We start from the raw sequence: 26392 nt of genomic DNA, 5'->3' as shown, positions 1-26392 counted from the left end.
TAGATCCTAATTAACCCTTTGGGAACGTGTGTTCATTTAAACAGACTTAATTTTAAGGAGGTTAAAGTAAAATGTGAATTTATGTCAGTTAAGTTATGCTAAAACTTAATCACAAATCAAATGACTGTCCTCAAAGGGTTAAAATGTACAAGAAATCATTTTTGTCATTTTACTTTTTTTTCTGTTTACTTTTTTCCCTCATTTTTTTCTTTAGTTTTTATACTTTCCTTCATATCATTTGTTCTGTCAGGTGTTCCCTGGCCATCGCCTTGCCCATCTCCTTCCTCTCGCCCACCTTCTCGCTACCAGTCAGGTCCCAACTCTCTTCCACCTCGGGCAGCCACCCCTACACGGCCGCCCTCCAGGCCCCCCTCGCGGCCATCCAGACCCCCGTCTCACCCCTCTGCTCATGGTTCTCCAGCTCCTGTCTCTACTATGCCTAAACGCATGTCTTCAGAAGGTACAATACCACAATTTGTTCATGTTTTTGTTTGTCTTTGTTTAACTCCTATGTGAGTTTATAATTACAAAATAGTTTCCTCTTCATTATTTAATAACCTATAATTTCCGTGTTTTAACTTTAGTTTATTAAAACTACTTCTATTAACCTTTTGTTCATTAGAAATTTGATAAATGCCGTGTAAAGCTATGAACTATCCTGGATTATAAGAATGGGGGTTTATCTCTGTCTGGTGATAATGATGCTCCTTTACAGCCCCAGAAGGTCTGCCCCAGATTTTTGTCCCTCTCAATATACAGTATAAACAGTAGTTAATGAAAAACAATGAACTTTATTCACCCAGCGTTGGGCTTACTGTAGAACCTATCATTTTATAGCTCCTTGGCCAAGGTACTAGTGAACCTACCTGTTGGCCATAGGCAGTAATGGTGATTTAGGGGTCCTTTTTATAAGGGACATTCCATATAGTTAACTTTTTGTGTCTGCTCTTAGATTTTAATACAGAGATTGGTTTTAGGTTTGGGGTATTCAAGAAAATTAGCTTTGTAATATTTTCTAGTGAAAGTCTAATCTGGAAGAAGTCCTTGATCTAAGCTAAAACATTGTTAGTAAAAACCATTTGCCCTTGTCAAAAAAAAAAATCCTGTCATTCTCATGCAATGTTTGGTGCTAAGTCCACCATTGCTACATATCAAATACATGGAGGTATTGTAGAAAGGTCACGGTTTAATATAAATGCAGTGCATATGTTAAAAACCTATTTTCTGAATGATAAGTACTTTTGATACTCTTTCAGGGTATTTGTGTTAATATTTTAATCTGATTTGTTCATTAAAACTGTAGTTGATAGAACTTATGCTGAGACTAATACAGTTTTCTGGCATAAAGTGGAGAAAACTATGTTGGCTGCTTTTTAGTAAATTATTGCCATACAGGCAGGAGGGGGAGGTCATGTGATCCTGACTAACGTGGCTAACATTGAACAGCATGTTGCACTGATTTTCAAGGCAGCTTCCTTGCTAGAAAGTGCTTGTAATGGTGGCCACTAAATGAAAAGTTAAAATCTGTTGTGCTATTTATTATGGTACATTGTTTGAGTAAAATAGGACTCATTAGTGAGTATGAACATCTTTACTACAGTTAAGTTGTAGACTGCTTACGGAGGGACTGTTCACGTGGAAGTAGACCTTCCACGTATTCAGAGCTGCTACATTATCCAGTTTTTTTTTAAATAATCTGAATTAAAATGTTTTCCAGTCATGTAGTTAGGTGACACCGAAACATTTTTCAAGTGTGAACTTCAAACATAGAACTATTGAATATAGTGGTTTTCTTTGTTTAATATGGGAGAGTACTTTGTATTTTATGTATTACCAAAAAGAATAAATTTTTTTTTTTTCAAGTTAGAGTTTGATTTCATTGAGCTATACCAACCAGCTTTCTTGGTCTTTTTCTCTAAATGGATGTAAAAAGTTTATGTGTTGTGCATATACCTAATTCTTAAGTTATTTTTTTTTTATATAAATCACCTCTCCAGTTGAAAACTATAATACATAACGTTAGCATTTCTTTTTAAGATTGTGTCCATGATTAAATTCCTCCTGAGGGTACAAATTTATTTGACAATCTTAAGATTTTGACAGGAAGGTGAGGGTGAGGACCCTTGGCTTTGACATTAGGGATGAGTTTTGCTGAGTATTAGCACTGTCTGGCTTTTCTACTGAGAGCCATTCTGTCCACTAATTTCACCTGATTGTTTTGTTCAAATGCAGAGTAGAGTTCTTTAGAAATAGAAGTCACTAATGGGGTGACAATTAATGATTGGGAATTTTTGACAGTTGATATAGTACAAATTTCTTCTACAAATGCCAGTTATTTTAGTCTTTCAAGTCATGCCTTAACAGTAGAATTTTCAGCTCATAGCCTGTTCAGTCTGATAAACTGCTTACAGGTGAAGACTGTTTTAAGGCATGGGTTGTAAAATTTATCGCCATGTTTCAATAGTATAAAAGTATATAGGGATTAATAGTCTTTTCTTTTTTTTTCCAAAATCTTTTTTTCTAATTTTGGAAATAATACAGAAAGTTTGAGGGGAAAAAGCTAAAAGTATATGGTAAAATAAGACTCATCCTATCATGTAACTGTAAGTTCTATTAACATTTTATTATATTTTTATATTCCCACAGTAATGGATATAGAGTAAACAAATGAATAAAAATCTTTGAAGAGTTACACATCTGTTTAATTTCTTAACACCAACTTCATCCCTCCCTTTCTTTAAAACACAGGGAAATAATATTAAATTTATTTACAAAACCTTGTGGCATTCCACAAAATAATTCTGAAAGAATATGCCCCAAAATACAGTTTTTTGTTTTTGTTCTTTTTTATAACCAAGGAGAAACGCGAGATCGAGCGAGTGTGTGTATGTGTGAATAGGGTATATGTATTTAGCAGAAAAGTTGTACTGATGGACCTTGTAGCATTTATGTGATGTTCACTGTTCCTTTCTTAGGGCCTCCAAGGATGTCCCCAAAGGCCCAGCGACACCCTCGAAATCACAGAGTTTCTGCTGGGAGGGGTTCCATTTCCAGTGGCCTAGAATTTGTATCCCATACCCCACCAAGTGAAGCAGCTGCTCCTCCAGCAGCAAGAACTAGTCCTGCGGGGGGCACATGGTCATCGGTGGTCAGCGGGGGTAGGTAACACTTGGCTTGGAGCATAATGACAGTGTTCATTTTGTAACTCTGCTGCATGTAAAAAGGGCTGAGCTCGAGCTCTGTGTGAGGAATCGTAAGTGTATATATTAAAATTAGTGGAGTAGCCAGGGATTGGGAAACCTGTATTTTTATTCTAGCTTCCACCACATATTCACCATATGTTAGAGCAAACCATGTGATTGTTCAGAATTTCAGTTTTCTCAATGGATTAGAGTAATTTTTGCCTGTTCTACTTTATGGACTTGTGATAAGATTCATATGAGATTCGTAAGTTAGGAATCTACTTCATAGTTTTTTAAAGTACCACTCAAATATAAAACAAATACAGTGTGTAACATCGTTTGGACAGACCATATTTCCTGTCGTCTTAGCAATTTTGTCCGTGGATTCATTCCACAAACATTTATTTTGGGCTTACAGTGCTGTGTATTTCTATAGCATCTGTATATGGCACTAATTCCTGATTGTATTTCCCTTAAAAGGAATATCAAACATACATGACGGGCCCAAGTTTTATCTGTGATTAGCCTGAGGAATGTGCTGACAGCAGCTATAAAAGTATAAAGGATATATAAAAAGAGTAACTGTAAGCTTAGTCCAAAACTGCTTTTGCTACTTAATGTTTTGCTTCCATGATAACTGTGGAGAGTTGGAACATACAGTGATTGTGGTTTTTTAGTCATAATCTGTCTTAATCAGCACATAGAATTTTTAAAAGAAAAAAGATCTTTAAGCTTAAACAAAATATACCCAGCTCTGTTAAATTTAGTCGATACACATTGCTCAGCATCACGTATGTATAATTTTATGGTAAATTCCTTTGTATGTTCTGTTTTCTTCTTTGGTTTTCAAGGAAGACCAAAAGAAATTAGATATTAGATATTTTATTAACATAATCTAATTAGAAATTAGATATTATTAGAAGGAAATAATTCACTTAACAAGAAAATAGAATTTCTAAAAATCTTTATTTCTTCAGTTGTACCATTCATCATTTGACATTACTCAGAGAATCTGGCAGTGAATTTTGAGAGTAACAACATAATTACAGAATTGAAACAATAAAAACTGTTATTTGAAATACATTCAGGATAGTGTTATAGGTTTGTTTTTTATACTAATTAGAAAAATGACAGTTGTCAGATAGTTTCCTTCTGTGATCCTGTGACTTAAAGTAAAAAATGACTAAATTGAAGCAAATGGAACCATTTTCTCTAAACCTTTGAATCTGAGTTCTACAAATAGGTTTATAATGGGATAGGAAACCTATTAGTTGTTTACTTGAGGTCAGGTGGAACAGGAACCCTGGTGGATTACCTTCTGCTTTTGGCTAAATTGGTTCCCCGATTTCCTTAGTTATTGTAAAGTGCCCGATGAGGTGGCTAGTACAGGATTGGCTGCAACCTCGTGTTTGAGTTTATTATTTAAGGGAGGCACAAATAAGCCTTTTTCTTTGGGATCTGCCACCCCACTATTAAGGAAACATCTCACTTCTTAGTGGAGAATGTTTCTGTCTTCATCTTAAAAAGTGGGGTTTATCCTCTCTTAAAATCCGGTTTCTAATTTCATTTAAAGTACTGCCTTTTAGAATTGATCTAATCAATCTTTTCCTAATGTTTAGTTACAAGGAAAAACTACAGTTGTACTTAGATAATAGTAATTGCTCTCGTTCTTCAGGTATTTGTGTTTACAGTCACCACCACTATTCCCTAAGACTTTTGAAAAGAAAACAGGGTGATGCGATAAAGAGTAATTGGGGTGGTGGTTGACTAGGACCATTTTATCTAGATTTTCTAAGAAGCCTCTCTGAGAACATGACATTTGGGCTGAGAATGTAATGGATAACTTTTCTCTTTCTTGTAGTTCCAAGATTATCCCCTAAAACTCACAGACCCAGGTCTCCCAGACAGAACAGTATTGGAAATACTGCTGGTGGGCCAGTTCTTGCTTCCCCGCAAGCTGGTGTTATTCCAGCCGAAGCGGTTGCTATGCCTGTTCCAGCTGCATCTCCTACGCCTGCCAGTCCTGCATCCAACAGAGCTGTTACCCCATCTATTGAGGGTATGTAAGAAAGGGCTTCCAGCTCCATGTCATTCGTGAAGTTAAAGTTTAACACTAATTATATGAAAAATGCTATGTTTATTCATAGGTATGTATTTGAGTATATATTTAAAATTTTATGTAAATTTAGTTAGTTGTTTAATACTACTAATTTCATCTGTGTTGTTACTGAATGTCTGTTTTTACAAGGGTTAGCATTCCTAGGTAGTAAATATCAATATAAATAAAGTTGTTGCTGTTTCATTTGTCTGCGAAGGAGAAAAGCTCTGGTTAAATAGAAATTTTTTTCCCAAAAACTATAGGAAATAAAAATTGTTGAATGTTTTCCCATCTTATTATTATTATTTTAAATATGTATTTTTTTAGCTAAGGATTCCAGGCTTCAAGATCAGCGGCAGAACTCTCCTGCAGGGAATAAAGAAAATATGAAGCCCAGTGAGACATCACCTAGCTTCTCAAAGACTGAAAATAAAGGTTAGAGCTTTAAAAGGTCTTTCAGTGTAGTTGTGGAAAGAGGAAAGAGATGTCTAAACTCATGCCCAGTATAGATTGTTTTTGGTCAACGCTTTTTCTTAGGATTGTGTACATTTAAATGCATAATTTGACAGAGGTCAAAATCTGTAATTAATATATTGAATTATTTTCATTTCCAGTATCTCATCCTAAAAGAATTTTAAGTTAAAGATTTACAATAGATTTATATTTAACAGTGCATAATTTTACAGGTATATCACCAGTTGTTTCTGAACATAGAAAACAGATTGATGACTTAAAGAAGTTTAAGAATGATTTTAGGGTAAGTGTTGTTATTGATTAATGAATTAGAATTTCCTTCATTTACAAAAATGGACTATATGCATACGCAGAAACATTGAACCGTGTATTTAGAAAGCTAAACATTAAGTTGTCTTTGCCTATGCTTTTAAATTAATTATTTATTTTCTTATTTTTAGAGGGAGAGTGAACTTGGGGGCGGGGTGGAGGGATAAAGGGAGAGGGAGAGAGAGAATCTTGAGCAGACTCTGGGCTGAATGCAGAGCCTGACACAGGACTCGATCTCATAACCCTGAGATCATGACGTGAGCCGAATCAAGAGTCAGTCGCTTAACCGACTGAGCCACCCAGGTTCCCCTGCCTGTGCTTTCAAGTAGGCAACTAAAATCAGGAGCTTTGAGAACTATACAGATATCAAATGAAAGAGAATAAAATTTTGACATTCGAAGCCAGTCATAACGTAAGTTATTATTTGATGCCATTTGATTATTCAGTGAAAAGTAGAGCAAAGCCAAGGCATTAATTATCTGATGGGGCTAGTGGAAGATGTAATGGACCCTGGTGTTCTGAGGTAGTTGCAGATTTACACTTTGTACACAAACGTATCGTGATAGAAATTGGTCTCATACCATTTCTCTGTCTTAAAACTTGCTGAACATACTCTAATCTCTTCTGGACGAACATTGCATTCTTTCGCACAATGTTTACTATAATACACTTTGTATATCAAGTCATTTTGGGACCAACTCAGGAAGTCATCCTGAAACTTAGCTTCTTAGAGGAAAAGATCTGATTATCAGCCTTTGGAAAAAACATCTGACTTAAGAGATCAATCAGTCGAAGGCAAAAGGCAGCCTTTTCCTAGTCTGCGTTAGCTTCCTAAAAATAATTGTTTGATGATAGCTTCATATTTATTGACACCATTCAGAATATTACATTTCATTTTAACACAGTTTATTCAGCTTTAATGTGGTTAGTGGTTGTGAATTTAAATTTTAATTTTTAAGCCATAGCTAATCCATGGACACGATACGGAGAATTATGGCTGAATGCCTAGATATCCAGCTTAATATGTCATGCACACCAACACAGTTAAAGCCCTCCTGTGTACTTAGTCTCCTCAGCTGCACCCTCCTGCCAGAGGGAAGGGTTTCTTTCCTGAGCAATTCTTTATGCTGCATCTGAATAGATTCCTAAAGAATAGGTGATATTATTTTGCTTCATCTTCCATATGATGTAAATGAGCTCGTGCTATATTGCGTACTTCCTTTTATTTTCTCAGCATTACTTTTTACAGTCAAGCGTTCAGTCCCTTCTACTACATTGAATTTATTATGTTATGAAGGAAAGAAAAATTTTTACTTTGAAGCATGGGAGTTAGTATCTTTCTTATAACAGTCTTATTGAGATATAATTTACATATCATACAATTTAGCCATACAAAGTGTACAGTTCAGTGGCTTTTAGTATATTTATAGAATTGTACAACCATTACCACAATTTTAGAACATTTTCTCCCCCCCCCCCAAAGAAACCCCATACACCTTAGCAGTCACTTTTGCTTTCCAACACCTCCCCCCCACCCCTTTCCCTAGCTCCTAAACAGTCTACTTTCCTTTTCTATACAGTTGCCTGTTCTGGACATTTCATATAAATGGAATCCTATGATATGAGACCTTTTGTGTCTGGCTTCTTTCACTTGGCGTAATATTTTCAAAGTTCATCCATGTTGGAGCATCTATCATTGCTTTTTTTTAAGATTTTTTTTTATTAAGAGAGTGAGTGTGTATGAGCAGGGGGAGGGACGGGGGAGAGGGAGAGAATCTCAAGCAGACTCCCTGCTGAGCAGGGAGCCCAATGGTGGGGCTTGATTCCACAACTCTGAGATCAGGACCTGAGTTGAAACCAAGGGTTGGTCACCTAACCAACTTCATCACCCAGGGGCCCCAGTACTTCATTGCTTTTTGATAATACTCCATTTTATGAATAGACCACATTTTATTTATCCATCAGTTGATGTCTCTTTGAGTTATTCCCACTTTTTGACTATTATGAATAGTGCCGCTGTGAACATTAGCGTAGTTTTTGTTGTGGACGTATATGTTCATTTCTCTTGGGCGTATATACGTAAGAGTAGAATTTCTGGGTCCTCTGGTAACTCTGTCTTTAACCTTTTGAGGAAAACTTCCAGACTGTTTGCCAAAGGAACTACAGTATTGTGTATTTCCACCACCAGCATATAAGGATTTCTGTTTCTCCACATACACCCTTGCCAACATTGGTTATCGTCTGTTTTATTAGAGTCATCCTTGTGGTATCTCACTGTGGTTTTGATTTGCATTTCTCTATTGGCTAACGATGTTGAGCAAGTTTTTATGTCTTCATTGGCCATTTGTAATCATTGGCCATTTGTAAATCTTTTAGAGAAAGGTCTGTTCAGATCCTTTGTCCATTTTAAAATCTGAGTTGTCTTACTGAGTTCTTTATGTATTCTGTGTACAAGTCTCACATGAGATTCATGGTTTGCAATTTTTTTCTACCATTCAGTTGGTTGTCTCTTCACTTTCTGGATGTTGACCCTTAAAGGACAAAAATTTTTTATTTTATTGAAGTCACTTTATCTCTTTTTTTCTTTTGTTCCTTGTGCTTTTGGTGTCATATCTCAGAAACCATTGCTTAATCCATAGTCATAAAGATTTAGTCTTATTTTCTTCTAAGAGTGTCATTTAGAGCTGTGATCCATTTTGAGTAATTGTTTTATATGGTGTGAGGTAGGTTTCCAGATTTATTCTTTCGCTTGTTGCTCTTACTTGTCCCAGCACCTTCTCTTTAAAAGATGCTGAATTGGGGGTGCCTGGGTGTCTCAGTTGGTGGTTGTCAGGTTCTTGGTTTCGGTTCGTGTGGTGACTCAGGGCCATAGGATCAAGCCCTGTGTCGGGCTCCGCACTCAGCGTGGAGTCTGCTTGGGATTCTCGCTCTGCCTTTTCCCCCTGCTTGTGCTTGCTCGCTCTCTCTCTCTCTAAAATAAGTAAATAAAATAAAAAAAAAGATAATTGAATAATCTTTGCACTCATGTGGAAATTCCATTACTGGACTCTGAATTTTCCTCCATACATCTGTATGTCTCTTCTTATGTCAGTAACACGTTGTCTCAATTAGAATTAGTCTTTTTGTTTTGTTTTGCTTTGTTTTTTTAAGGTGGAGAGAGAAGGGGCAGTCTGTAGAGGGGGAGAGAGTCTTAAAGCAGCTTCCATGCACAGTGCAGAGCCCAGCACAGGGCTCAGTCTTAAAACCCTGAAATCATGACCTGAGCTGAAATTAAGAGTCAGGTGCTTAACTGACTGAGCCACCCAGGTGCCAATAGAGGTAGTGTATTTTTAAAAAGCTTATAACTTAATTTAGTAGAAAACGTTTTGGTTTCATATTATCAGTTCACAACTTTCTATAAAACTTCTTTAACACTTGACAAAGTCCGGGTAGTTGTAGGATTAGAACTCTACCTCTTCAGGCATTCTAATCTTATTACTATTGGGAGCGTGAATAATTGAATGTATTATTAAGTCTCTTACAAGTAACTTTCTGGTCCATAAATGAGTACTGGAAAACAAGGAAATGGTATTAAAAATGTTTGAGGGCGAGCTTTATACTTCTCTTAGGGTAAAATAATGTTAGTAGTTTACACATATCGAATATTTCCTACATGACCTATACTGTCCTCAGTGCTTATGTGATAAGTCTTTTATTGTCTAACATCCCTTTGAAGTGGGCTCTATTATTATTTCTAGTGTGTATATTAGGAGACTGAGGTAAAGACAAATAATTTGCTCAGAATCACATGGCTAGTAAAAGATAGGCCTGGCCATCTGTGTGTTTAAATTTCTAGTAGTGCTTTGGATGGTACCTAATGCATAGGCTGTACTGCCACTGTTCAGTGAATGAATCATCAGAGCATCTTCATGATACGCATATGGCCTTAAACTATGGTGATTCACAGAAATCTCTAGTCTTTCATTGAGAGAGATAGGAGTACTCTGTGGTTTTGTTTTTTCTTTTCATTTTCCTTGACAGCCATCTGCAAGGTCTAATACAGTATGTGCACATTGCTGATAGCTGTATTTGTATAAGAATTCCTAGTAATTTTATCTGTTACAGATTAATGGAATGAGGTTTAGAGGTAAGTAGACTGTCTGATTTGACTCTTACCTTTACAAATACCATATGTGTAACAATGAAGCATGTTATCTACTTCTCCCAAGCTGAAATGGGATTATTGTAGAACCAATTTCAGGGTTCTTAGAATTAAATAAGATATTACTGTAAAGTGTTTAATACAGTACATAACACGTATAGTATGTATTCAATAAATATTCTTATTACCAAAAAAAAAAAACGTAACTCAGTGTTTTACTGGCAATATTTTCTTGTTCTCTTAGTCACATAAGAATTTCAGTTTTCCCATTAAATGTTCATACTATCGAAAGCAACCTAGAGCTTCAGTGTAGTCCCTATCAAAATTGCAATGGCATTTTTCACAGAAATAGAACCAGTCTGGCCATACCACCCTGAGTGCGCCCGATCTCGTCTGATCTTGGAAGCTAAGCAGGGTCGGGCCTGGTTAGTACTTGGATGGGAGACAGAAATAGAACCAACAATTCTAAAAATTGTGTGCTACTACAGTAGATTTCAAATAGCCAAAGCAATCTTTAGAAAGAAGAGCAAAGCTGGAGGCATCATGCTCCCTGATTTCAAACTATGTATAAAGCTGCAGTAGTAAGTAAAAGTATGTTCTTGACATAAAAACAGACACATAGGTCAATTATACAAAATAGAGAGCCCAGAAATAAACCCATGCATATATGGTCAATTAATTTCTGACAAAGGAGCCAAGAGTATAGAATGGGGAAGAGAGGGGCGCCTGGGTGGCTCAGTTGATTAAGCATCCGACTCTTGATTTCAACTCAGGTCATGATCTCGGGGTCCTAGGATCGAGCCCCACGTTGGGCTCCATGCTCAGCGGGGAGTCTGCTTCTCCCTCTGCTCCTCTCCCGTTCGTGCACTTTCTGTCTCAAATAAAATCTTAAAAAAAAAAAAAAAAAAAGGAATGGGGAAGGGACAGTCTCATCATTAAATGGTGTTGGGAAAACTGAACAACCACATTTAAAAGAATAAAACTGGGACACCTCGGTGGCTCAGTTGGTTAAGCATCTCACTCTTGATTCCAGCTCAGGTCATGATCTCAGGGTCAGGAGATTGAGCCCTGCGTCAGCTCCAAGCTCAGTGCAGAGTCTGCTTGGGATTCTCTCTCTCCCTCTGCCCCTTCCCCCGCTCACGTGTGCGTGCTCTCTCCTCCTCTCTCTCAAATAATTGACTGACTGACTAACTGGGGAAAAAAAGGAATGAAACTGGACCATCTTATGCTCTACATAGAAATTAACTCAAAATGGATTAAAGAACAAAAACTCCTAGAAGGAAACATAGGCATTAAGCTCCTTAACATTGGCAATGATTGGCAGTCATTTTTTATTTGCCATCAAAAGCAAAAGTAAAAAGAGCAAAAATAATGTACAGCAAAAGAAACCAACAGAATGAAAAGGAACCTACTGCATGGAGGAAATACTTGCAAATCACATAACTGGTAAGGAGTTAATATCCAACATACATAAAGAACTCCTACAGCTCAGTAGCAAAAAAAAAAAGAAGAAGAAGAAGAAGAAGAAACTGATTTAAAAATGGCCAAAGATGGGGGCGCCTGGGTGGCACAGCGGTTAAGCGTCTGCCTTCGGCTCAGGGCGTGGTCCTGGCGTTACGGGATCGAGCCCCACATCAGGCTCCTCCGCTGTGAGCCTGCTTCTTCCTCTCCCACTCCCCCTGCTTGTGTTCCCTCTCTCGCTGGCTGTCTCTGTCAAATAAATAAACAAAATCTTAAAAAAAATAAAAAAATAAAAAAATGGCCGAAGATGTAAATAAACACTTTTCCAAGAAAACATACAGATGGCCAATAGGTGCATGAACAGGTGCTCACCACTAATCACCAGGGAAATGCAAATCAAAACCACATTGAAATATCACCCACACCTTTAGAATGGCTATTTACCAAAAATTAAGAAAATAACAAGTGCTGGCCAAGATATGTGCACTCTTGGTAGAAACATAAATTGGTGTAGCTGCTAAGGAAGACAGTATAGAGGTTCCTCAAAAATAAAAAAATTAAAAAAAGAACTACCATATGATCTAACAGTTCCATTTCTGGGTACTTATACAAAGGAAATAAAAATACTCAGAAAGATAGCTGCACCCCCATGTTCATTGCAGCATTATTTACGGTAGCCAAGACATGGAAGCAACCCAGGTGTCCATTGAAGAATGAATGGATAAAGAAAAATTTGTGTGTATGTGTAAATGTATATACAAATGCACACACATATGTGTATATGTAATATAGATACAGATGTGCTTGTGCACACACACACATATAAGGGGATATAGAGGCATAAAGAGGAAGGAGATCCTGTCATTTATGACAACATGGATGGGCTTTGTGGGCATCACGCTAAGTGGAATAAGTCAGACAAAGACAAATAATTGCATAATCTTGCTTATGTGTGAAATCTTAAAAAAAAAAAAAAAAAAGACAAAAAGCCCTCAGATACAGATAGATGGTTACCACAGGCAGGGAGTAATGAAGTGTGTGAATGGGGTCAAAAGATACAAACTTCTATTTATGAAATAAGTCATGGGGGTAAATGTTCAGCAATGTGACTATAATCAGTAATACTGTAATATTTGAAAGTTGCTAAAGAATTGATCTTAAAAGTTCTTGTCATAAGAAAAATTTGTTAACTGTGCAGTTAATGGCTGTTAACTAAACATTGATTATTTTGCAGCATATACATGTATTGAATGATTGTGGTTTATACCTGAAACTAATACGTTTATACATTAATTATGTTTCAATAAAAAGTGGTTGAATTTTGGGGGGAAAATCTCTGTTTTCACTTAGGTCTACTTAGTATACTGCAGATCTCTGAATAGCATGAATTGTGCCTTAGTTTATCCATTTGCAAGGTGGTGATAATAGTGTCTACATCACATAGGTCTCTTGTAGCAACTAAATGAATGAATTTGTAAATCATTTAGAACAGTGGCCAAACCATAGTGAGTACTTTAGGTATGTTTTCCATTATATGAATAACATAAAAAAAGTCTCATTTTTGCCTCAAAGACTTTTGTAAATACTCAAGAAATCTTATGCAGTATACAGTGGGTCTGTTATGCAGGTAGCTTCTACTAAAGACTTATCTGAACAAATGCTGGCTTAAACGTTAAATTCCTATATTGTGACTTAAGTTGCCACTGGATCCAAATAAATGATCCTATCACCTACTTGTGGATTCTATAACTATATTGGTGATGCAGTGAAGCTTGAGATGCCCCCAAGATGCCAGCATGCCAAGGGCCTGAGTAGTGAGACTTTAATGTTTGTCCTGAGGCTGAGGAGAGAGTTTGTTTCTGTCCAGCCCTTACAGTCCCTTCTTGCTGCCTGGGGCTGCTGCTGTATTCTCATTGCCACTTTGGCTGCTTCTGCTTGGTGCCTCTCTCCTTCTCTTTTTCTTGTCATTTCCTTCAGCTCCTCCTCTTTTCTTTCTTTGGAGTGTGGCATCTTAAATCATCTTCGGATAGTAGTAACACTGATTTCTTCTGGCCTGTAAACTTAAAAACCCCAGCGTCTACTTCACTAACATCTTTGTCTTCTACTCTTCTTCGTGGTACTTGCATTTTGCACTGTCCTTCTTTAGTAAGGTTAGAAGGTCTAATTGACCAACCTGTCTAGTCCAGCGTCCCTCTGAATCCACCTACTTCTGACTTGCCAGCCCACCACTTCTTGAGTCCAGGCCCAGGTCTTAGTCCACTAGTGCTTTTCTCTTTCTCCCTTTCCCTTGGGTATTTAAACATGTTTCTTTAGCTTAGACAATTCCGTTTTCCAAACTATCCCCACCCCCAATCTTTTATACCTTAGACTAGATGACACTTCCATTGAGAAACCTTCTTTTTCTGTAAATTGCTTTTCCTTTAGCATCCCGTAGCATTTACCACATTTTGTTAGGTACCTGATCTCACCAGGTGGTAAGCTTTGTGAGGATACCTTTTCCCTATTTTCCATACCCAGCAGGTACAATTTCTGACACATGGTTAAGCAGTTAATAAATATTTAACTTTTGAGGTTAGGACATTTGAGTGCCTAGATGACTATGGGTGTGTTGTATGTATGTTCTGTTATTATTGCTTTATAATAAGTACATTACTCTGAAAGTATGTAAAAAGCCTTATTTGGTATATCTTATGCTTACAAATAATATTAGTTTGCTTATACTCATGGAGAAAATTGATTATAGAGTTATTTAAAATATTTAAGTATAATTATTTCCTTTATTTAGTTACAGCCAAGTTCTACTTCTGAATCTATGGATCAACTGCTAAACAAAAATAGAGAGGGAGAAAAATCAAGAGATTTGATCAAAGACAAAATTGAACCAAATGCTAAGGATTCTTTCATTGAAAATAGCAGCAGCAATTGCACCAGTGGCAGCAGCAAACCGAACAGTCCCAGCATTTCCCCTTCAATCCTCAGTAACACGGAGCACAAGAGGGGACCTGAGGTCACATCCCAAGGGGTTCAGACTTCCAGTCCAGGATGTAAACAAGAGAAAGATGATAAAGAGGAGAAGAAAGATGCAGCTGAGTGAGTAAACTTTGAATTGAGCACATCCTGTTATTTACTTTTTCCTAAGTGTACAGGGGCTTTCAGCTCAAGAAACTATCTGGACTTTTGGATTGCTTTATAAGTAGCCCTCATGTTACAAACAACTAGTCTAAACAGATGACATCTTAAGTAAATTCAGTCTTTGCACTCTGTACTCCTTTTCCTTCCTTCCCCATTTTTGTTCCCCATGGCCAAAATCTAGACTAAATTAAGAAAGATTTTTTTCTGTAAATGTACAGGGAGTTTTGGGAAGTATATTCCCTGGATGCTAGTCATTACCCACCTCCCAGCCTTGCTGCCAGAACCAAGAACTGCTACTGCCAAGAAAAGAAAGAAGTATCTGGTGCCCCTACTTGGAATTCAGCATGTTTTCCGTCAGAAACAATGTTAATTGTTAGATTTAAGCTAAACTTAATTCTCCACATGTGATAATATTATCGAGTGGATCTTGTGGGCTAGCCTCAGAACCTAACCACTGTTAATTGTTCTGTTCTGGGTTCCACACAGTCCATTTACAGCTGAACTTTTGGAATGCAGCTTGTTGATCTGTCAGAGTGCTTATTCTTAATGTGAGGCAAAAATTTTTGTTAGAGTCATGATTCTTCCCAAAGTGTGTCATGTAGGAAAACATTTTGTCATGTTAGAAAATACTGCATGCTAGGGGGGGTCCCTGGCTGGTTCCGTCTGCAGAGCGTGTGACTCGATCTCAGTGTTGTGGGTTCTACCCCACGTTGGGTGTAGAGAGTACTTTAAAATATTAGAAAAGAGGAAAGAGAGAGAACAAACGAATGAACAGCATTCTAGAGAATCGGTATGTTAGGGATTGCTTTGGGATATTTTGTCTTCTCAGTTTAAGTTGATTTGTTGATTGCCTGAGAGAAGAATTATATATTAACACTTTTTTAGGATTATTTATTTGAGAGATCGTGCGCGCATGTGTGTGCATGGTTTGGGGAGGGGTAGGGGGAGAGGGAGGGAGAGAGTCCTTAAGCAGATGCCCCACTGAGTGCGGAGTTCGAGGCAGGGCTTGATCGCAGGACCCCAAGATCATAACCTGAGCCGAAATCAAAGAGTCAGATGCTTAACCAGCTGAGCCACCCATGTGCCCCCACTTTTTAAAAAAATTGCCCCTTTTGGCCTGTCTTTATCAGATTAAGGATTGGGAAATACGTGTATGCATTTTAATGGAGAGGATTGATTAGTGATCTAGTAAGAATTGTTTAATGTATGTTTAGCAATTTTAAAAAAAGGTATAGAATACTTGAGAGAAACACAAGTTCCATGCAGATTTTACTGGCCCTTTTTAATTTTCCCCTGGTTTAGGCAAGTGAGAAAATCCACTTTGAATCCTAATGCAAAGGAGTTCAACCCTCGTTCCTTTTCTCAGGTAAGTTTGTTTATATCTTTGGTATAATCATAGTCTCTAAAAAAATAAAGTTATTATTGGTAGTAGTAGTATTTTCCCCATACCTGCCATCTAAACTCACTTACAGGATGCTGAAACAACTTGGAATTTAAGTTCCTTTTTCTTATATGGTCATTCATGGATATTTTTGAGTCATTGAAAAGATTCTTGTTTTATTTTGTCATCAATTAGATGTGATCTGTGAACTCTTTGGATCTTTCTGACTGGCTGGCTAGCCAGGCTCTCAGATTTATACTAAACTTTTTATTCTACTGGATTTGTAAGATATTTATTTTTTAATTTTTAAAAACACTTTCTTCAGTTCTTTAAAAATCACAACTATTTTTAAAGTGTTATTGATAAGTTGGCAAGTTAACTTTCTACCTAAGTGTTTTTCCTTTTATTTGAAACATGGAAGTTTATTTTCTAAAACTTTTTTTCATTAAAGGGCACTAAACGCAAGTAAAACTTTGAAAGATGGGAAAGATCAGTTCTCAGATTGCAATAATAGTTAGCTTTTCACCTTAAGGTAGTTGATTTTTATTTTTGTAGCCAAAGCCTTCTACCACCCCAACTTCACCTCGTCCTCAAGCACAACCTAGCCCGTCTATGGTGGGCCATCAGCAGCCAGCTCCAGTTTATACTCAGCCTGTTTGTTTTGCACCAAATATGATGTATCCCGTTCCAGTGAGCCCAGGCGTGCAAGTAAGTCCTAGATTTTGATGTTCATTTACCGTCCTTAGTTACTTGTATTTGACACCAAGCACTCTGTCGGTGTGTGTTGACTTAAGGCAGTAATGACAAAACAAAAATATTTGAAAGGGGGAGGCATGCCACGGCGTGGTGTGTTGTTAGTGTAAAAACCCAAATCTGAGATTGTTTTCTGGTGAGAAAGACAGTTTAGATTTACTGCAGTTTGGGGTTTGTCCTTTTAGGTGTGAGTGTGATTTTATTTTTTAATGACTCCTGGAGAATCAGGAAATCTCAGAGCTAGCTCTCTAGCTATAAACAACTAAGAGAAAATAGTAAAATATGTTCTTATTATCTGAAAAGCCTAATCTTCATTTTTTTTTTTTAATTCCCTCAAGCCTTTATACCCTATACCTATGACGCCCATGCCAGTGAATCAAGCCAAGACATATAGAGCAGGTAAAGGTGAGAATAATCCTGCCTGTGTTTGCTTGTAGTCTGCATGCTGCATGAATTAGGTAACTAATTTATAACGAATGAATATTTGTAGTTCAGCTTTCACTTTTGATGAGCCTATGCATCGACTTGTGATACCCAACATTACGTAAGGCATTTGGATGCACTTCCCCCGCCCCAGGATTTATTTATTTGAGAGAGGAAGAGAGAGAGAAGGGGGAGGGGGCAGAGGGAGAGAGAAACTCAAGCAGACCCCTCACTGGGGCAGAGCCAATCTCACAACCCTGAGATCATAACTTGAGCCAAAACAAGAGTCGGACACTCAACAGACTGCACCACCCAGGCGCCCCTCAGATGCATTTTTTGAACAAAACTAGGGGAGGAGAAGTGTTCATCAGTTGTGATTGTTCAAGATCCTCTTCAAAAAGAGTAATTGAATTTTGTAGTTCTCATTGTTAAATTTGAAAGGAGTGTTTGCTAAATTAATTTACCATGTTATTGACCTTTTTATTTCATACTGACATACACTCCCCCCTCCCCCAGTCCAGAATTTCTTTTTGAGCTGAGGGCAGCTCATTTCAGAAACCATCAAAATCTTCATAGTAGAGAGATGTTTCCTCATCTTTCAAAACGAAAATGCTGTGGGGCGTCTGGGTGGCGCAGTTGGTTAAGCATCCAACTCTCCGTCTTGGCTCAGGTCCTGATCTCAGGGTCGTGAGATCGAGCCCTGCGTTGGGCTCCATGTAGAGTCTACTTGGGATTCTCTCTCCTTCTCCCTCTGCCCCCCCCACCCTCAAATAAATAAATCTTTAAAAAAAAAAATGAGAATGTTGTGTAATCTAATATTCTAGACTTGTGATTAAACAGCCTTCATGGAAAAAAAAAATAACTGATCTTAAAAGGAAATCTTTCAATGTGGGCAAATGCTAAAGGGTGTCCTTTTTTGCCATCCACGTAGTTGAGAGCTCTTAATTGCTGTCATTTTATTAAACTGTAGAAAGCAGAATGATTTATTATCATTATTTTTTAAGATTTTGGTTATTTATTTGAGAGAGAGAGCCAGAGAGAAAGCATGACCAGAGGGGAGGAGCAAAGGCAGAAGCAAAAGCAGACTCCGCACTAAACAGGGAGCCTGATGCGGGACTCGATCCCAGGACCCCGGGAGCATGACCTAAGCTGAAGGCAGATGTTTAACTGACTGAGCCACCCAGGCGCTAGAATGATTTATATTAAAAAGATATTTCTCAATGCCCAGTAATACTCTCCTGACCTAGAACTTCCACTTCTCAAATTAACGAGCTTTCCTCAGTATTTGAGGTAATCATCATTTTGTGGATGTTAATTGAATTTAGTTTTTTGTTTTTGTTTTTTTTTTTAAACAAGTATGGTATCCTTTTGCCTTTGAATACTGGAACATGCTGAAAGAACTGTAGCTTAGATAATTTAAAGTTACGTAGTTTTAGGATTAATTTTATTCTGTGGATCTAAAAAAATTCAGATGGAGGAAAGGTTCGTTTAGTGCCATTTTGAATGAGGTTAATACTAAGGTGCTCCTTCCTCTTACACTGTTGGTGGGAATGCAAGCTGGTGCAGCCACTCTGGAAAACAGTATGGAGGCTTCTCAAAAAGTTGAAAATAGAGCTGCTCTATGACCCAGCAGTTGCATTACTGTGTATGTACCGCAGAGATACAAATATAGTGATCTGAAGGGGCACCTCCACCCCAGTGCTTATAGCAGCAATGTCCACAATAGCCAAACTATGGAAAGAGCCCAGATGTCCATTGACAGATGAATGGATACAGAAGATGTGGTATATCAGTACAATGGAATACTGCTCAGCCATCAAAAGAAAAATGAAGGAGTGCCTGGATGGCTCAGTCAGTTGGGCATCTGCCTTTGGCTCAGGTCATGGTCCCGGGGTCCTGGAATCAAGTCCTGCATTGGGCTCCCCTCCCCTGCTCGTGTTCTCCCTCTCTCTCCCTCTCTCCAATAAATAAAATCTTAAAATAAAAATAAAAGGAAAAATGAAATCTTGCCATTTGCAATTATGTGGATGGAACCTAGAGGGTATTATGCTAAGCGAGATAAGTCAATCAGAGAACAGCAAATATCATAATGTCTCACTCGTATGTGGAATTTAAGAAACAAAACAGAGGATCATGGGGAAGAGAGGAAAAAACAAGACAAATCAGAGAGGGAGACAAACCATAAGAGACTCTTAATCATAGGAAACAAACTGAGGGTTGCTGGAGGGGTGGGGGGATGAGATAACTGGGTGATGGATGAGTACTGGGTGTCATATAAGACTGATGAGTCACTCACCTCTACCTCTGAAACCAATAATATATTCTATGTTAATTAATTGAATTTAAATTAAAAACAAAAAATAAAAGAAATGTTAAGATGTTCCTGTATTACTACCTGGTTTCGGGATATTTTAACGATTGCTTAAAACAGTACAATGGGAATGTTTTCATGTTAAAAAGGATAATTGCAATGAAAGCAAGCACTATAGTCCGGCTCTGATGTGAGAGAGGTGCTTTAACTTTAGGCGGCAGTGTCATTTCCCATAGAGAAGTTCATGCGCTCTGAGGGACCCTCAGCCAGTGTTGTAGAGCCATTTCTGAGGGGGTGGAGCAGGCACGCTGCAAACAGCAGCTGTAAACCTGTGCTGTGCTAAGAAGGTGGAAAGTGACAAGGTAATTGCTTTGTCCGTAATTCAGATTTGGTGATTTTCAAGATTTTGCCATATTTATTTGAGGGGTGCTTTGTTTCTTTGCTGCAGTATTTATAATAAATCCCAGACATCATGCCATTTTATTTCTACATACTCAGTGTGTATCCTTTTGAATATGGACATTTTTCTTACATAGCCAGAGTGCTATTATCACACTTTATAAAATAGTAATTCCTTTTTATCTAATAATCACCATAATTACATTACCTTGGTTAAGAATATATTTTTACAGTTGGTTTGTTTTGAATATGGATCAAAGTAATAAGATCCATACGTTATTACATTTATTACATGTCTTTGTAATTTCCCTGCTGTTTTTTTTCCCCCTGCTCTTGCTTTGTGGCAGAAACCAGTTGTTACATAGGAATATCCCATATTCTAGATTGTTCACTTCTTGTGATGCCATTGATTACATTCAAGTTTAATTTTTTTTGTGGGAGAGAGATAAGAATACTTAATTGACGATTATGAGTTCTTTATATTGAATCATTCAGGAGGTGCACAATATATGGTCCTACTTTGATAATTGGTAAAATTAAGGGCTCAGCCCTAATTTGTTAGGGCTCTGGTTCTCAAATTTTAGTGTGTATCAGAATCACTTGGTGGATTTGTTAAAAACACAGATTGCTTGGCCCAGGCCCCAGAGTTTCCAGTTCAGTAGGTTTGGGGTATAGCCTGAGAATTTAAATTTCCAGTGCAGCTTATAAATAAAACTAGTTCCCTAGTTATGCTGATGGTCTGCGATCATACTTTGAAAATCATTGCAGTTAGGCATTTGGAAACAGTAATTTCTGAATTCCTAGCATTTCTTTTCTATTTATTAGCTAGAATCATCCTGTAAGGGACTGTTCAACTAGGGCTATATATGGTTATTCTCAAATAGTTGGTACAGGAAAGTTAGAATAAATGCTTAAATTTAAGGGCTTAAAATTGCCTTAAGTGACAGTTTTCAGTGAGGAGTTGGTGCCTTTGACACTTTTTAGTAGTGTCTAGTGAAATTGCTTTGTTTTGAAAGATGTGACTTGCGGAAAGAATATTTATAAACCATTTTCTGGTTTTTGGGTGTGCTGTTGAATTATTGCATCTTGGCCTTTTCAGTGGACAAAATTAGGAAATTCATACTGATATACCTAATTCAAGTTAACATTCCAAGATTTTTACAGTGACTTTTTGCTTGCATCTCTTTCTTTTCCATTGAAAACCTTGTAAAAATAGTAACTGTATTATCCTTTTTAAAAAAATTTATTTATTAGAAGGGGGAGGGGCAGAGGGAGAGAATATCAATATTCCCTGCTGAGTGTGGGGCCCCGTGCAGGGTTCAGTCTGACAACCCTGAGATCATGACCTGAGCTGAAACCAGGAGTTGGACGCTTAACCGACTAAGCCACCCAGGCACCCCTGTATTGTCTATCTTTTAACAAATTACCACAGAGCTTAGCTGCCTAAAACAACAAACATAAATTATTTCACACAGTGTCTCAGGATCAGAAATTCAGGAGTAGCTTAACTGGGTGGTTCTGCTTCAGTCTCTTATGAAGTTGCAGCCAAGATGTCGGTTAGAACTGTAGTATCTGAAGGGTTAAATGGGGCTGGAGGATCTGCTTCCAGCTATTGACAGGATAGTGCTGGTTATAACATGGCAGCTGGCTTCTCCCAAAATGAGTATTCATAGAAAAATTGATCTAAATGGAATCTACAGCGTGTTTTACAGCCTAACTGTGGAAATGATGTAACTTCTGCAGTATGCTACATAGATCACACAAAGCAGACCTGGTACAGTGGGAGAGGACTGTACAAGGGTGTGAAGACTGGGAGGCAGGATCATAGGGGCCCATCTTAGACGCGGGCTTATTTACATTTTGCTTTTAAAATATTTGTTGTCTAATTGTTATACTACAGAATAAAATTTGTATTCAAGCATTTTCTGTGTGTATAACTAGAATTTTAATTTTTTTAAAAGATTTTATTTATTTATTTATTTATTTATTTGACAGAGATTACATGCGCACAGCAGGGGAAACTGCACAGAGAGAGGGAGAAGCAGACTCCCCACTGAGCAGGGAGCCTAGTGTGGGGCTTAATCCCGGGACCCTGGGATCATGACTGAAGGCAGATGCTTAACTGACTGAGCACCCAGGCATCCCTAGAATTTTAATTTTAATTTTAAAGATGATTGTACACTTAACTGGCTTAATTTTTTTCTAATGTATGAGGGTTATAATTAAGTATCAGAAGAAATAGTGAAAAGGGTTATAATTAAGTATCAAGAAATAGTGAGCTTTCATTTATTAAAAATGTTATATAGGAGTTTGGGTGGCTTTTTTTTACTAAAAGGAATTGTTTTTTCAATATATGGACTCTCAAGATCAAATTCAGAAAAATACTACCATATACACATTTCTTCCATTTTCAGATTAGCTTTTCTAAGTAGATAAAACACTATATAACCAGCTTTCCTAAATTTCAGCAAGTCATTAAACTTTTAGCAAGAAAATTCAAATATTTAAAATAAATTCTCTCTAAATTAGTAATTACTTATATAATTAGTTCTGATGATTTTATGAACATGCCAAGTTATACAATCTTTGTGCCTCGTACCTTCTTGTAAGCAGTGGTTCATGATTCCTTCCCTCAAGTGGCTTTGTTAACATCACACCACAAACCCATCACAGACAACAGTCAGTGCTCTAATAGACATGTGAGGAGAAGGTACACAGAGCATGCAGCTAGCTCTTTTGGGGGAATTGGGAAAGATATTACAGAGGAGATAACAGCTGAGCTGAATTTTTTTTTTTTTTTTAAGATTTTATTTGAGAGAGAGGGAAAGACAGAGCACGAGCAGGAAGGAGAGGGAGAAGCAGATTCCCCACTGAGCAGGGAGCCCGATGTGGCTCAGGTCATGATCTCAGGGTCTTGGGATCGAGCCCCATGTGGGGCTCTCTGCTCAGCTGGGAGTCTGCTTCTCCCTCTCCCTCTGCCCCTCCTCCCTGCTCGTGAGCTCACTCACTGTCTCTCAAATAAATAAAATCTTTTTTTTTTTAATATTTTATTTATTTATTTGACAGAGATAGAGACAGCCAGCGAGAGACGGAACACAAGCAGGGGGAGTGGGAGAGGAAGAAGCAGGCTCACAGCAGAGGAGCCTGATGTGGGGCTCGATCCCACAACGCCGGGATCACGCCCTGAGCCGAAGGCAGATGCTTAACCGCTGTGCCACCCAGGCGCCCCTAAAATCTTAAATAATAAAAGACATAAAGTAATTTTTAAAAAGAACTATTAGAAACCTGCTACATGGTAGTGTGTGATGCTGTGTTTTGAGAAAGAGCAAGAAATTGTGTAAGAATTCAGTGATGGGAAATTAAGAGAGTTAAGCTTAGTGCTGGGTCTCTTTTAGCTTTTTTCTTGTACTGTGGTTTTTCTTTGAATAACTCTAATAGCCTTCTGCAGCAAGTGGCGTAATTTGGTGTATCAAACAGGGATTATCTGAGAAAGTAGTATGAAGGAGACTTTTCATAGTGCTGTAAGAGTCTGTTTACAGGGACTCGATCAAATCTGGGGGTCATTAGAGAGGGCCTCTGAGGAAGTTGCTTTCAGGCTGACACCGGAAGGATGAGTCAGAGTTGTCCAAGCTGGGGGTTGGGGATTGATGTTTGAGGCTGAGGACTAATAGCATGTGTAATAAGAAAATCGGCCAGAGTGGCTGAAGCAGTGGTGGGAGTGGTATAGCATGGCATTGGAGAGGCAGGCAGGAGGGTCACATCATGCAGAGCCTCGTGGACCGTGTTCATGTGTTTGATGCTGAGGAGATGATATTTTCTAATACTAAGTCATCTTTTCTGCAGTACCAAATATGCCCCAGCAGCGGCAAGACCAGCATCATCAGAGCACCATGATGCACCCAGCCTCAGCAGCAGGCCCACCGATTGTGGCCACCCCACCAGCTTATTCCACACAATACGTTGCCTATAGTCCTCAGCAGTTTCCAAATCAGCCTCTTGTTCAGCACGTGCCACATTATCAGTCTCAGGTAAGGCTGATATAACCTAACTCTTAATTTTTGTTCCATTTAAATAACTTTCAGTTTTAACCTTTAATATGATAAAGGGGTTTTCCTTTATATTTTGTGCTCTGTGTTATGGTGAGGTAGGTAGCTAAGGATTTGGGGGCCTTTTTAGTATAAGAAGTTTGCTGATCAGATCAATGTAAATATTTCAAAGGAAATAGCCAAAAACAGTTTTAGGATTTTCAGAGTTATTTCTGTAAACCTGGAAGGCGTGGAATTAAGACATCTAACTAAAATTTGCTCAACTGTCTTCGATACTTTAATGTATTTTCTTTATATTTTGTTTGAACACAGCATCCTCATGTCTATAGTCCTGTGATACAGGGTAATGCTAGGATGATGGCACCACCAGCACATGCCCAGCCTGGTTTAGTGTCTTCTTCAGCAACTCAGTACGGGGCTCATGAGCAGACGCATGCGATGTATGGTAGGAAGCATTTTGTTTGTCTCTTTCAGTGTGTGTGACTATTAATTTGTTTTAAAGCTCTGAAAAGAAACTTTAAGAATGACTTAGCCTTTTATACCATTGAGGGTCAATAATCTGAAGAAAAGATGAACCCATTTCTATAAGTCTTGGCAAATCAACTTCTTTTCCTGAAATTTATCTGTCTTTAAATGTCTCCCCTTATTTTAAGTGAAATAGAATGATTTGTATAAGAGAAAGTATCATTTGTGGAGAAAGGCATCTTCCTCCTCTTCCTCATCAGTATTACAGCCATTTGGTATGGCCTGCCTAAGGCATGCGAGAAAGTCTTACCACAGGGAAAGCACTCTCTAGCAAGAAAACGTTCTGCTTCACTCCTTCCTCTGGAAGTCATTGGCATTACATATTTTTATTGCGGTTTGTTAAAATGAATGCTACTGTGTTTCTGCCTCATGCTGATTTTAAGTGGTCGAAATAGTATAATGTTGGATCTCCTTTAGACATGAGTCACACTTTAATCATTATAAGCAATGGTAAAATGAAAATGAGAAGTATCCTTTGTAAAATAATTAAACAATATTTAAAAGAATAATAGGCAAAAATCTCCATCTTAGTTTTGTGGCTGGAGAACTTTGTGCAGGTCAACTTAGCATCTGTCTAAAGTACTAAAATAATATGGTTTTCAGTGTTGAGAATTTAAAATAGCATTCCCACTCGTATCTTGTAATAATAGGGACAGTGAGTTGACCCATATTATATTTTTCAAAAAACTTGAATTAGTGCTAGTTTCATTAAGATGTAAGTTTTGTTTTGAATTTTCCTGAACACTCCTGTACTGTCATTTAGGTTTTCCCATTGGCATTTCAGTTTTTTGGAGTGGGAGGAGAGAAATTTTCAGTTTATTCATACAAATGAATAGTATACCACTATGAGTAAGAAATTATCATTACAAGTAATTATGTGGACATTTCATTTTTTAAACCTTTTAAAACTTTTTTAATGACTATGGTATTTTGTAGGTTTATAGGAATAGGACTCAGGCAGCACAGTAAAGTTTCTTGTCTCCCATAACCCACTGCTCATGCTTTCTTCCCAGAGGCGTGCTCCCACTGCACAGGTTCACAGTGATAGGAATGTTAAAAGATTAAAGGCATTGTCGTAAAATACTTAAATCCAATCTTTATTTTACACATTATCACTTAAAACTTTCTGTTGTGGATTGTGCCCTTTAAATTAAAATGATATAATTGCCATGTTTGGGGAAACTTTCTAACAGGAAACCCATTCATAATTTAATTTAAAAAAATACCAACAGACTGATTTGGCTTATGATTTTGGTTATGATTGTTTGTCAGTGGCTTGTCTTGACCAGGACTAAGTATGTATGAAATTGCATAAAAGCGTTTTCATCACATATGCTTCTATGTAATTTGTATACATTTCAACAATTTTCGGGTTTGCTAAAGGCTTAAGTGAAAAAGTTCGTTTTGACTTTTTTTATATATTTCTGGTAAAAACATTATGATTTAACAAATGGAAAAAGTATTTCTCCTCTCCCATTTTCTAGCATACTCCCCTTGGAATAAGATCTAAAACTTTTGAGCTAAAATTTCCATTACCTTTTAGAGAGTAGCTATTTGTGTACTCATGCTTATGAGACATTGTAGTAATACTGTGGTGTTGAGAAGAATCTTTCTCTTCAGTGTGTTCATTCACTGCCAGCATATGGTTTTGTCTTTCGGATGGATGTTCATTGGTTTGAAATAGCCTGTATAGTAAATACTATATGTGAGATGCTAATGATTTTATAACTGTATAACTTTTATAACTTTCCCAAAAC

At 37.6% G+C, this 26392-nt stretch overlaps 1 protein-coding gene across 7 annotated transcripts in view; it reads left to right on the top strand.

Moving 5' to 3' along the window:
• The window catches only part of ATXN2 (ataxin 2), a 107576-nt gene that overhangs the window by 68916 nt on the left and 12268 nt on the right, over positions 1 to 26392 (top strand). For 3 of the 7 annotated variants that reach the window (XM_034672406.1, XM_034672402.1, XM_034672407.1), the window contains exons 10-20: positions 251 to 460; positions 2976 to 3158; positions 5044 to 5241; positions 5608 to 5715; positions 5967 to 6037; positions 14451 to 14755; positions 16100 to 16163; positions 16734 to 16886; positions 17270 to 17330; positions 23908 to 24092; positions 24423 to 24555. In XM_034672406.1, coding sequence (XP_034528297.1) covers positions 251 to 460; positions 2976 to 3158; positions 5044 to 5241; positions 5608 to 5715; positions 5967 to 6037; positions 14451 to 14755; positions 16100 to 16163; positions 16734 to 16886; positions 17270 to 17330; positions 23908 to 24092; positions 24423 to 24555 — 1671 coding nt within the window. Of the gene's footprint in view, positions 1 to 250; positions 461 to 2975; positions 3159 to 5043; positions 5242 to 5607; positions 5716 to 5966; positions 6038 to 14450; positions 14756 to 16099; positions 16164 to 16733; positions 16887 to 17269; positions 17337 to 23907; positions 24093 to 24422; positions 24556 to 26392 lie in introns of all 7 variants that reach the window. The other 4 variants (XM_034672405.1, XM_034672401.1, XM_034672403.1 and 1 more) reach the window with 2 other exon arrangements.

Source organism: Ailuropoda melanoleuca, chromosome 12 (assembly GCF_002007445.2).
Source record: "Ailuropoda melanoleuca isolate Jingjing chromosome 12, ASM200744v2, whole genome shotgun sequence".
NCBI classification, from domain to species: domain Eukaryota; kingdom Metazoa; phylum Chordata; class Mammalia; order Carnivora; family Ursidae; genus Ailuropoda; species Ailuropoda melanoleuca.
Note: the sequence above shows the minus strand (reverse complement) of the source record. Positions and strands in the feature narration are given on the sequence as shown.